We start from the raw sequence: 13,855 nt of genomic DNA, 5'->3' as shown, positions 1-13,855 counted from the left end.
CATTTTTTTGAAAAAATAACTTGAGCTAGGGTCGAAAAGAGCGACATTACGCCCTAGAGATTAAATATATTTTGTGTACAAATAATTTACATTACTATCATTGGGGCATTACTATCATAATTCCGGCATGCGCACTCACGAGCGGCTGGATCTGGCATGCCCGGCCAGACAAATGACTCGCCACTGGGTCCAGTAGGCAAATGATGATTTTTACTAAATAATATTTATACATGTCGGTCTTAGTCACTAACAAGACTACAAAATCGTGCCACTAATCCTACACTCATTCTTCACTCATATTTGGGTGAAACGCAGTATCAAAAGACAAAGATAATGACTCATGAGTTTGGATTCATAATTGTAACCTTAATCTACAAATTAATGTCCTTAATTAAGTGTAACCTTAATAAATGTAACCCTGAAAAATAAAAATAAACAGTTACTGGTTGGTTGAAGGACGATGTGGTGGGTTTGCAGGGATGCCCGCCGCCACGGCGCCAAAACCCTTCCTGACACTGTCTCTGGCTTCACTTTTATACGTATACTAGCTGAACCCGGCAGACGTTGTCTTGCCTTTGACTATTTATAATTTGAGTACCGTTACGTTTTCAAGATGATCTCGTTCGCATGGCTCAATCACGTCCTGGTTGACGTTCGTTCGCTACGCTCACTCACCTTTAGGTTGGAGCTCGTTCGCTGCGCTCAATTGCCTTCAGGTTAGCTCGTTCGCTACGCTCACTTGCCTTCAGGTTAGCTCGTTCGCTACGCTAACTCGCCTCCAGGTTAAAGTTTGTTCGCTACGCTCACTCACCTTTTGGTTGCAAATTAACTGTTGTCATAAATGTAAAAGAAATAATAGTGCTGCACCCTGTTGGTAATCCACGTAACTACTATTGAACATCATAGAACAGAACCAACTTGTTTACAGCTGTTAAGATTCATTAATTCCATTTCTCATAAGGTTAACATGGGAAACTCCAGAGCCACTGGGGCGGAGCCCTTTTGACGGATCAGCACCAAACTTCACACAAACCTTCCTTGAATAATGCTTAATAATGCCTGAAAGTTTCATTACAATCTGTCGAGCGGTGTCCGAGTTTATCCCTGCCAAACAAACAAACAAACAAACAAATATATATACAAACATCCTCTTTTATACTTATAGATCAGTATTAAACTAGTATTTCCCGAAAACACCACAACATAGCAATCGATTAATTGCCGCAATTAATTGTAATATGTATTCAACATGCCTAACAATTTTGTCATGTCGTATATTTTGGGAAAATCCTAACATTTTAAGGTGTATTATGTATACTTCGTATAAATTTGCTTCACATTCAATTTAATAAAACAACTATAAAATAATCGATATTGATTTTAACCACTCTTTTTGGGCAGACCACTCTTGGCAGGAGGCTTTGATTTAAAAAGTCACGTATTTGCTGTGAAAATAAATATTATAGTAATTATACTTCTCTTAGCAAGGTTTACAATACCGTTTTCTTATTCTTAATCATTTATTGAACTTCAGTTTCATCTTGACCACACTTCGGCTTGACGTTGTAGAGCTTGCTCGTGCGTAGTTTAAGTTACTGTGATTATTATGAAACCTTTGTCAAGACCATCGATGTATATAACGTCAAGACTAACTAGTACTAGTACTGTAGTAGGCTACGCTTATTCTGTGCGTAACGGGATGAGTGAACGTGAGCGCTACAATAAAAGAGTACCCGCACTCTTACTGGTGTCACTGGTGCACCAACGATGTAAATGGTGTACTGAACACAATGTTATTTGTATGGGCAAATAAATAAACCAAATCTCAGTTAACAACAATCATAACTTCTCGTCCATTAATCAACCAAAGTCATTGTTAATATATGTGGTGGATTTCCAACAGTGATCGATAGGTGGTAAATCCATCATTCCTGTACAAAACGTCTTTTATAAACTCATCTATTTAAAATTATACACAACAGTTAAAATATTAACGTTTGTTTTTAGAAATGTTTCCTTATTTGGTATTATGCCTATCATGAACAACACGAAGCCAAACTGCACTCATCAAGATCAAACTTAACCTGATTGCCGCAGCACAGTGCAAAGGAGTCTTCTTAAAAAGATCGCATGGCTTAAACTGATGATACACTGACTGACACTAACACATACGAACGATAGACCTATCACCTAAAAATGATTAACAATCCATTATATATATATCTCTAAATAACGTATCTATAATATGCCATAAACGGTTCCCACACTCCGCACTGCTTGCATTTACCACTTCCTTCGACTCTACCTACCTACATGGACCTGATTCATCCTTAATCTGCATGCACATTAATATAACTGCCACAAACTGTTCCCACACTCTTCTTCTCTTCAGAACTTCTCGCCTTTACCACCTCCTTCACCACTTCCTACGTCGTGGACCTGTTTCCCTCATCCCTTTCCATATTATTTTAGTATTGCAGATACATTAATCTAAGGGCCACAAAGGGATCCCACACTCCGCACACTGCTCGCCTTGACTACTTCCTTCACCACTTCCTACGTCGTGGACCTGTTTCCCTCCCTTCCCATAGCATTTTAGTACAGTATTGCAGATACATTAATCTAACTGTCACAAAGGGTTCCCACACTCCTGTCACACCTGTCTGCCATGTTATCTTATAGGACGTCTGTCACTAAACTACACCACTTGCAACGTTGCCAATTTTACCAGGCCGCGGCCTGTAGTTAAAGGTGGCCGTGCTTACTATTCAACTATACTTTTAGCTATACTCTTAGCTCAGTGACTCAATGTCACTGAGCTAAAATTATAGCTGGAGGTAGCACTGCCATGGCAGAAGTCTGTCAAAAGCGTGTCGCTGATTTTGTTAGGTTGGTATAGCAGTGGGTGTTCTTATCATAGCAATAACATGGTTTCTTATGGGGTTTGTTTGCTGTAATTAGTTGTTTAGTTTGATTTTGTAAATCAATTAAGACAATATGGTTAGAAGTTGTGATGCATTTGGATGCAAGACATTCTACCAGAAAAGAAGTGGGATCCAGTTTCACAAGTTAGTAAAAAATTAACTTACTTATTATTGTAAGATTACTAAAACCCAGTTAGGTCTAGTCTTATGCTCAGGGCTTCTTGTTCTAAATCTTAAGATAGGCCCTTCTTACAGCAGTTTTTTTTTCAAATTAAATGGTGATCTAAATAACGAAGAATAATGTTATCAGACCATTTATTAGCATGTAATTTTAAATTTCGCGCTAACTAACGCCCCACGCAAACATGGCGGCTGGCGACACACATCTTTGACATTCAGTGCTACCTCCAGTTAGAATTATAGCTCAGTGCTCAATGTCGTTTGTGATTTTAAAGGGGTTTGGTTTTGGCCACCGCCTGTTACCAGTGTCAGCTGGAAAATTGTAAGGCTACCATAACAAAAAGGTGACTCAACCGAACGAAACGAATGCGTCATCTGCATCATTGGTGTTGATTTGAGTTTGAGGTGCGAGTTGCGATTTGTTGTGCATCTGTTCGGTTCGGTGTGGAAATTATCGCAACTCAGATCACTAGTTAGTTAAAACGTTCATTTTTTTATTCTTCCATAGTTTTGTTAAATATCTGCGGCTTTTCATCTGATATATCAACTATTTCAGAAAAGAGATGTGGCTGATGTAAGTAAACAATGGCTCAGTCCCTTAAAATAGGTCAACCAACATGCAGTTTTAAAAATGTCCTTGTGTCGTCTTATTTTTCTTTTATTTATCCGCTTATATCTTCTTATACTTATTGAAAAGAGTGTCTAAATAGTAGTCTACCGTTCACTTGTTATAGACCAATTACTTAAGCTTGCAGAATATAAGTGGTCTTACTTAATTAATAGGCTATAAAATTATTACAAGGCTGGTGAGGATTTACCTCTTATCCTCACTTTCTTGAGCTTAACAACAGCCTTAACTTAGCTTTCTACCTATGGAGCTTAAATTAAGTTATAATACTTTGCTAGCTAGCGCTAGCATAGGCCTAACCATGGAGTATGATTTATCTATGGCCTAACTTAAGCTAACTTACTGTATTAGGGGCAGGTAACTTAACTTAGGCTAAACAAGTTAGGCCCATCTCTGGACTTAGTTACCTAACTTAGTTTGGCAAACAACCGATCCAAAACTTCCAAATTGTGGCATTGATTTTAAGGGTGCGCTCTACCCCTGACGCGCAACCGAATGCAAGGGTTTGCAAGATTACTGTTTTCACCTGCTACATTGAAGGTAGAATCAAAGTTAAGGTCTCATATTCAAGAGGATGAAATTTTCTATAGTTCTGCGTTTTATTAACTTATTTCAATTATTTTTAATACACACCTTATAAACTTGATTTGTACTTAGGACAAAAAGTCTTTTCAACTAGCCCTAACTTAACTTATTGAAAAAACAATATTTGAAAATTTGAAAAACGCAGAACTATAGATTGGTATTTGTACTACTATAAGCCGTTTATAGTCTGTAGCTATCATTATTGGTTAATTCGAAAACAGTAATCTTGGAAACCTCTGCAAGCGCTTCTCGCGGCACTGACCAATGGTGCAACATAGCAACAGAAGCCCGAGCTGGGATTTCTGAGCTGAGGTAGAGCGCACTCTTAAGCTGTATGGCCATTAGGAGTACGGTAACTTAATTGCAATTGGGAAAAAATAGGCTTCTATTAACTTATTGCTGTAGGTAACTTATAGGTTTTACGTTAATCCAGTAAACCTGGTCAAAAACGAAGAGATGGTAACTTATTACCTAAGTTAAGGTATTTCTGTGTCAACCTCCATGACTTGAAGCATTAAGTTAAGTCGGAGCCTAAGGTAGGCAAAATTCTCCGTCATCTTACTGGAAATTCAGTCATAAATAGTTTTACCTAACCATTTAAGTTACCTACATAACATAACTTACCTCACAGCAAGACAGCTAACTTACTGCATGGACAAGTAAGTTAAGAAATTGCAAAACAGCATAGGCCTAACTTATCCCAAGTTTAATTAAGTTGAAATTCCAGATTATGACTACACTAGTATTTGGTACTGGTGTTGGAACCTTCATTCTCCTGGCGGTTTGGTCAGCTGCATTGCTTCTGTGTTTCATCTCTTTAAGGACAAATCGCAACGTTGGTCCGGTGGCCGTCCTTGCTGCTGTACTGGTAATGGTAGTTCTTCTTCTGATTCCCAGAGGACCGGAGGCACCAATATCTACTGAGCACAAGGTAAATCAATTGATTGGTGTTCTAATTTCATGTTCGGAATTAATGAATAATTATTGTTTCACAACATTTATTAGGCCATGGTTTCTATCTTCATTGTTGAATTGTTTTTCTTGTTATTGTTATTTATTCAGTCATAGCCTTTATTTGTTGTTAATTTTTTGTTTATTTTGATATACCCTAGCCTAACTTTAACTTAGCTTATATAGGCCTACTGTACCTTTTTGTAAAATAAGGTACTGTGAAAATAGGGTAAATTAAATTGAAAAAAATTTTTAAGTTACGAGAATGAAAACACTTTCAGTAACTATGCATAAGTAAAGGTGACCATTGGAACCTATAGGTAGTAATTAGGCTACGGTACTAGTGTCTCAGGGTCCTAGTCAAAAACCGGTGAGAACCTCTTCTCGTCTTCTGCAAAGGAGTGGGGGATTGTGGGAGAGCCCCTCACGTCGATTTAAGAACAAATGTAAAAGTAATTTTATAATTTTTTAATTGTAAAAGTAAACTTTCATAACCTAACCTAACCAACCAAAATTGCTGGTAATATAAAAAATATATAGGTACCTAAGTTACAGTAAGATAAAAATCGAATAAAGGTTTAGGCTACATTGAAAAAATAGTTCTGTTCATAAAATTAAATTATAAATGCCTCAAATTCTAACAAAAGATGTACGGTACAGTTAAAAAGTAGGTTTCACATTCTAAGCAAAATCTTTGACAAAAAGTTAGTGACACCGGTGGGATTCGATCTGGTTACCTCATGGACATCATCTAAGAACTCTTATCCACTACACCATGAACACCAATAGCTGCACTGCGTATCGTTGGGGTAATGGTGTTCCTTCAAGCGAAGAGATTGGGGTTACGCCCTCCACTCCTTCGCTAAAGAGGTTCTCATCGGTTTTTAACCAGGACCCCGAGACGCTAGTATAGTAGCCTAATTGATATAAGTTATCAGCCCATTAGAAACTAGATTCTTACCTGAAAACAAAAAAAACTTAACATCAGGCACTTTTGAATGTAGTGTTTATTAGATCAGTCCTTTCACTAAGTTTTGTGATAACACATCAAGTAGGCCTACACCATATTGGTGACAGATTAATATGATAAATGTAGTTTGGTGTAATTTTGTGATTGGTTGAACTGAAGATTCAAATTCGTTATTTAATCGTATAAGCCTGGTGTTGGTTATCATTCTTACCTGAAAACAATGGTGCAAAATTTTTCTGCGGAGACAAAGATTGTTAAAATATTATATACTCTTTCCCTGCCAACCATTATTTATTTCAATCATCAGTGAATCATGGAACTGCTGATAACAATTTGGTATTTAGGAGTCCACCTTTATTAACACATTCAACTGCCTACGTCAATTGATGTAGCCGTGCCACGAGGGCTCCTATCGGCATACATCAATTGATGTAGTTGCGTAACCCCCACTACATTAGTTCAGTATGAGCTCAGCCATTTCTGTGGAACGTTGAAATCGTTGCTAGCTTGTTACTTAGAATGTGAGCTTTATTTTGGTGTAGGTTGGTACTAAAATCTCCTGTAAAATCCCGTCTGAATGCTTTTGTGCCGGTTTTGGGGATTTTCTCTCTTGAAGCCATATTACAAAGCCACTGACTATTGATCCAGGCAGCGCTCCTACCTTTGGGTGTTTTAGGGATCTACGTCCAATCTCGGGGTAACGTAGTACAATCACCGCTGCTCTTTTGTTATTCGTCAGATTGAAATATTTGAATGCCCATTGTGTTCGCTGTTACCGTGCTGCGCCGGGGCTTCGCCCAGGCCTCTCCGCTATTGGCGAGCGTCTGTTGGAATGCCGGGTCCTGGGTCCAGGTTTTACATGAGAATTACGGTAATAGCTTATTCCCTATATGGGAAATTCGCTAAAACACAAAGTAATAAGTATGCAAATAAATATACAAGGTCAATAAATTGTGCAAGTAGGAATTTACTATTTTCGGGGGACCGGCGGGCGAAACCCACACAGTGACAGTAAAGGTTATGTAACGCCAGCAACGCACATGCAATAACTCCACAAGGTTGGGCCACACTGACAGATTCATTTCTGCGGAACCTGGCCGGGTAAGATGACCGGGCTTGCCTGAGTGTGCGTCTTCGGTGACTGGCCTGCACTCAACGTGTTAATCTATGACCAAACTTTTAAAAATGGATATTTATACAGTAGAACCCCGGTTAACCAAAATAAAGAGGGAAGAGCCATTTCGGATATAACCAATGTTTCCGTTAACCCGTCACTAGCTTATAATATTAAAAATAGCTTATACATATTACCACGGCGTATAGGAAAAATTAATTTTAAACAATGTCTATATAATACATTGTTTTATTTCAGCTACAAAAATGGAACCGTTTCCGTTAACCTGATTTCGGTTAACCGGGGTTCTACTGTACCTATTACAAATTGACACTGTTGCAACCTAACATAACCCAACCAAGCTTTCTGAACAGCCTTCCTTTATTATTCCTTATTCCTTTATTATAAGATGGAAATGTGAGGTAGATAGGCCGGGTGTTATTTGGATTCGTGACTGTAATAAGTTAAGTCCTTTGAAGGTAGGTTAGATTAGGGAAGTTATAGTTTAGATAATAATGAACCGAGTTGTTGATTTATGGTATCTCCATTTTGTTATTGCACTATTGAAATAGTGTTTAAAGCACTAGCCTATTTAAAAAACGCTACCGTACAATATGCATAAAGTACCTTCCAATCTAATATAACTCTAACTTTAAAACACTTAAGTTAATACAGTCACGAATCCACATAACACCCGACCTACCTACCTCACATGTATAAATAAGAATTGATTAGGCTACTTAGATAACAAAAATCAACGCTCTGTTGCATTTCAAATGCCTCTATAGCTTTGTTGTCTTAGTTTTGTCTTCTTCTCTAGATCCTTTCAATCGTTTGTGTTTGTTAGTATTTAATTGACAGTAATGGTGACAGAGACAAGCAGAGTCTTACTTATACTTATACTTTCTTATTAAATGGCGACCATACAAAGTAGGTATTTTAAGCCAAGTATGAATGGAGATGACTAGATGAGTGTAGGATGAGTGGGGCGATCTTGTAGTCTTGTTAGTGACTAAGGCCGACATTCCTTAGACATATCTGTTAATTAATAGCCCATACAGCTAATGGTAACTAAGGGACCTACAGTTTATAGTGAAACCGGACCACATTCTTGCCTTGGTATATTCGAATTGGTCTAATTATCAGGATAGTACTGCGGATAGTCGTTGTACTCACCCGTGCGGACAATGAGTCATTACAGTAACAAAATTAAAACGATCGGGGTTTGAGTAATTTTTGTCTACACAGAAAAATAAATCTTTGCACCATTGTTTTCAGGTAAAAATCTCATTTCTAATGATAAATTTAAACTATTATATGTTCCCATGGCCACCTTATAACCATGCATCACCATGCATAATTAATCTCCACACTTTCCTGTGCCTTAGAAGTGCTTAAACATTAGAAAAAAACATTGGTCCTGTAAACTTAATACAGTAGGACCTTGATATAAACAAAACTGAAGGGGGAATGGTCAATATTAGGAGTTATTGAGGGTTTTAAGCAAGCAAGGTTTGAGTTATCAAGGTTAAGATACATAAATTCGAGATTCTAAGGTGTTATCTTATCCTTTGCGATATTATTTGGATCTTTGCAATTGGAGACAATGATATGTCTCAAAGACCGAGGCAGATGCTTGTGATGTTGCCGGCAGGAAATGATAGCCTAGTTCCGTGACTGTGGAAAATATGATCATATTTTGCAGTAATAGGCCTAATTGCTATATCTTATAAATTATTTAAGATTTTTTTTCCTTATTTCCCTTATTGTCATTCACTAGTCTGTCACTTTCACTAATAGGACCTACGTAGGCCAAGAAACAATATGGTGCCAGATTAGTGAGAGTTCACTCATAGATAAAAGTATAGGTATAGAGTATAGGTTTTTGGACGAAAAATTGTTTACACATATTAGCATTGCGTGGGGTATCTGTACCTAACTACTTCTTTTAATTTATGGTTCACTGAAATTGGCTTACAAGTTTATATCGTAACTTGATCTATGTTATATTTGAGCTTTTAGACAATCAAGTGTCAAACTCTTATACCCCTAATTGAAAATTTAATTTAGGCCTATTTATTTGCGTCAAATTATTTAAATCCAGCATCTTAAACTCTATGAGTTGGTTGCTCTCAATAAAATAGTGGTAAAACTTTCTTCCATAGTAGTCTTGATGTAGGTAGTTTAAATCAGTTGGAAACAAAATTACCGTTCTAATCCATCACTATCTATTTAATATATTAGTCTCACTCGCTGCTGTTTTGTTATCAGATATACGACAACCTCTTCATTTGGCGAGTACTTCTAGCAGGTTTCCTGGGACTTTCTACCTTTGCGAGTGTTGTAGCATTCATCACACTGGTGCTTATGGAACCAAAGCAAGGACAGAGGATCAAGAGTTTGGAATTGTAAACTTGCAAATTTTGTTAACACAGCGACAAAACAATGGCTGCCGCAATGATGACATGTTTGCGCCAAAAGGCCTTTCTCAACCGCAGCATCTCGTGTGCACGCAGTTTGCTGAAATCTTTCACCATCAATGACAATGAGGAGTTTATGAATAAGGTGATGAACAGTCCTGTGCCTGTGATTGTGAACTTTCACGCAGAGTGGTGCGAGCCTTGCCATATACTTACACCCAAGCTAGAGGAACTTGTGGGAACATCAGAAGACATCAATCTGGCGACTGTTGATGTGGAGAAAAACGCAGAGCTCGTCCACACGTTTGAGGTGAAAGCAGTTCCCGCCGTGATTGCGATTCGCAACGGCTTAGTTATTGACAAGTTTATCGGGTTAGTTGACGGGGACATGATTGATAACCTTGTACAAAAACTGACTCCTCCGAAAATGAAGGATAGTAAGTAACAAATATTGTAATTTAGTGTATAGTAAAACCTTTTAGATATTTTTGATTTTTGTTGTTGTATTATGACGTTTTAAGTCTGTTCACAAAATTTAGGCGGTTTGAGGGGAATTCCCCTGCTACTTGTTTTGCCTAATGTATATGTTGCAGCTGATTGACGTTTTAGCGCAAACCTCAGCTGTTAAGCTATTGTTTTAGAGGTAGAATCAAGTGGAGGGAATAGATTTCTTCCCCTAAAACCGCCTACATTTTGTGAACGGAGAATAGTTTAGTAGATAAATTGTTTTTATTTATTATAATTTGAGTGTTACGGTCACTCAAACCATAATTTTCAGGTTAAAAATGCTACTCATAAAAAAATCTAATTTAAAATTTGTATTTTATGTCAAAGTATTCTTGCCTAACTATTCTTTTATGTTAGAGGAATGCAAAATCTAGATCTATTTTGACATTTTGTTTATTTTTGAAGGCTTTGTAAAGCATTTGCAATATCCACTTACGTTTAGGGTTTTATCCCTTGAGTATTTCAAGCCTCAGGTTTTTCTTGTCTATAAATATTACCCACCAAGCAATTGTAAATAAAATTGAGTTAATGCTAAACTATTTGGGGGATTTTTATTTTAGTTGGAAAACAATATCATGATGGTGATGATAATATAAATAAAAATGTCTTTAGTCGATATTGCAACTAGGGGTGTGCGAATAGTGATTTTCAACCTCGAGCCGAGCCGAGCCGAGCTTTTTAAAAAATGTTCGAGCTCGAGCTTTTTCGAGCCGAGCTTTTCCTAGCGTAGGCCTAACCTTATCTTAATTATTAAACTTTTTTTTCTTAAAAAAGTGCATAATTATAATAATGTTCAGTCAATTTTTAAATAAACACAATGTTATTTTAATATGTTTAAAAACATTGAGAATTGTCAAGACATCAAATAGTAGATAATCACGATAAGAACTGAACTGAACTAAATGAAGATGCAAGAAATAAAAGGATATCGATTGAAGGCCTGAAGAGATATGCAGTGCAGACTGAGACAATCAGATTGTCTTTCATGACAGAACAGCAACGCGACCTTGAATGACGACAAAACAACTAGCAAGTCGATTACATATGTATATTGTAACTACTATGAATATTTAATTCTATTTTGTATAAATAAATACAAAATAAATTTAAAAACACGTGATTATTCTTGTTGTTTTCCATGCACAAAATATTTGTGTTTAATGTAAAAATGGATTGTATGTTTAACAATAATTGCAGTCCATTATTGTTAAGCAGTATGGTCCCAAATTATTGTTTTTGATTTTAAAACATCACAGTTCATTTGACAAAATTATAGTTGAAGCAGCCCAATGGCTTGTGCAATAGTTTGTTTACAAGCTTTCTCCAGACCACGGGGGAGGGGTGGGTCTGATAAGCCGTCTATTGTTCACCCGCAAGAAGGTCCGACCCTCATTAGTGCCGCTCGGCTGCACTCAGTGGGGAACGCAATACAACAAATCAATCTTTTAAATGAATACAAATATTTGGTAATAATTAATTGTTTTTTTAATATTCACCTTGAAATTTCAATAAATTTGGTGTAAAATTTGACAAAAATCGGCCATTTTGACCGATTATTAATACAGTACCAAATACCAATAAAGTAGTACTTAATTGGTAGGTAAAAATTATCCGATTTTCGTCAAGTTTTACCCCATGCTGTGCGCTATGTCACAAAAGCTGATAACGACATGGGTGATTAGTAACCATGACAACATGTTGAATGCGTGATGAAGGGAAACCCAAGAAATAGAAGAACAAAGAGAAAGAATGACGTTGTTATCTTTACAGTACTGTAACAGTACTGTAAATAAACTATTACAGCGCCCCTAGTATCAGGAGCGAGACAAGCACGAGTTGACTTTCATTTGACCATGGTAGTTCTTTTCTGCTTTATGTCCATTCATTCCAGACGAATCTAATCGTAAAACAAAACAGCCGATAACGACTAAACTAGTTATCAGTATTGCATCATACGGCTTCTTTGCCGTTTGCTGTTAGGTCGTTGGAAACGTATTGCTGTAATTTTGTCCTGGGAAACTAATGGTAGCTATGGAGATTTAGTTTTCTGTCCAAAACGTCAAAATATATTGTATATCCGAAAAAGTCGGATTAATAACGGATAGTGTCGGATATCGAATTTGGGCCCGGTTTGGATACGGATATCCGAACCGAATCCGACCCGATTTTTCGGATATCCGCACACCTCTAAATGAATCCTATTAATAAAAAAAGAACATGGTTGGTTTGGATCCAAAAAGGTGGAGAGACAAGTTTTACTTATATATAAAAAAATATATAATTGACATATAGAGGAAATAGACCAAAGCACTAGAATTAATAGAATAACACACAAAGTAAACAAGAAATGAAATGCAGAACACGATGATTTAACACTGTCACTCAATTTTGTCATCTAGAAGGGTCGGCGAACTAATCAATAAATAGCCAAAACCAGTTTCCTCCCCTTCACACAGTCTCACCGCCCCCTCCCCCCCCATCCGGGTGGCCCAACACTTTGTCCTTGAAACACCCTTGCGTCTGAAACAATAAACCCTTACACCCTCGTTGCTGTTTTGACAACAGGTTTATGAATGCGATCACTATTTTTCATTTCCAGAATTAACTATCAATTATTATTATTTGCAAGATACAAATAGGAAACTACATCACATTATGGTATTTAATGACCCGTACTATCAAAAATTAATAACTCATTACTTATTTTGAAAATAAAAAGCACTCATTACAGCACGCGCCACTTATTGATATATATATAATCCTCAAAGTAACTGTTTCTTTTATACAAAATAAAATAGGTACAAAATTGTGTGGCCAGTCAAACTTTATAAACAAACATTTTATTCTATAAAATACAGATGGTAAATAGGGGTTGGTTTAAAGGAAATAAAATACAAAACATATTAATTAATTATTTTGATAAACATTAGAAAGGTTATGGGATTGATTGAACTAAAATAACCGCAGGGAAACTTATAAGTAGAAAAGTCGTCAACCACAATCTTGTTTAATCAGTACATTGTTAGAGAGAGAGAGAAAGAGAGATAGCAGATAGGGGCGTTTGATAAGGAATCTTAAAAAGTAAACAAACAAGGAACAACGACACGACGATACTCGTTTACAGCCTTATTGTGTCGCCCACTACATTTGCACACGTGACCACCTTTGTTTCTTCCTTATCTTTCATCCGTCCCAAAATAGAATTCCTGAAATAGTTTGTTGGTATAATCTCCCCTCCCACACAAGGCGCAGTGCTCAGTGCGCAATGTAGGTTGCCGTGGCAACCGTGTGTCGTCATAGCGACTTAGCCAATCACGCATTCGCACTGCGTTGTATATTACGATACGAATAGTTGTGTTGGAAAGACAACGCGATAGGTGGTAGTTTCCTCAAAATTACGATCGATAATCATTGCGTCTTGACTGAGCTGAGGTTCTTGCTTATCAAGACAGAATTATGAAACGGAGAGTAAATTTAAATGAAAGTTAGTTCCTTATTTATTAATTTAATTTTTATTTGCTAGTTCAATAAGTATTCGGCTCGAACATTTCGAACTTTTTGAAAATCACGAGCCGA

At 36.9% G+C, this 13,855-nt stretch overlaps 2 protein-coding genes across 2 annotated transcripts; both read left to right on the top strand.

The window, feature by feature from the left end:
- Positions 1–3,483: 3,483 nt before the first annotated feature.
- LOC128986240 (thioredoxin, mitochondrial) lies at positions 3,484–11,383 on the top strand. The gene is made up of 3 exons (XM_054406479.1): positions 3,484–3,678; positions 5,045–5,248; positions 9,624–11,383. Exon 3 carries the CDS (start codon positions 9,798–9,800, stop codon positions 10,215–10,217), a length of 420 nt encoding a protein of 139 aa, XP_054262454.1. The 5' UTR covers positions 3,484–3,678; positions 5,045–5,248; positions 9,624–9,797; the 3' UTR covers positions 10,218–11,383.
- Positions 5,048–9,764, top strand: LOC128985031 (transmembrane protein 218-like). The gene is made up of 2 exons (XM_054404406.1): positions 5,048–5,248; positions 9,624–9,764. The coding sequence occupies exons 1-2, from the start codon at positions 5,048–5,050 to the stop codon at positions 9,762–9,764; spliced, it is 342 nt and encodes a 113-aa protein (XP_054260381.1).
- Positions 11,384–13,855: the final 2,472 nt, after the last annotated feature.

This window comes from Macrosteles quadrilineatus, unplaced genomic scaffold (genome assembly GCF_028750875.1).
Source record: "Macrosteles quadrilineatus isolate MER2022 unplaced genomic scaffold, UCM_ALF_1.0 Scaffold_2__2_contigs__length_208266976, whole genome shotgun sequence".
Taxonomy (NCBI): Eukaryota; Metazoa; Arthropoda; class Insecta; order Hemiptera; family Cicadellidae; genus Macrosteles; species Macrosteles quadrilineatus.
This window is presented reverse-complemented; position numbering and strand designations above follow the sequence as displayed.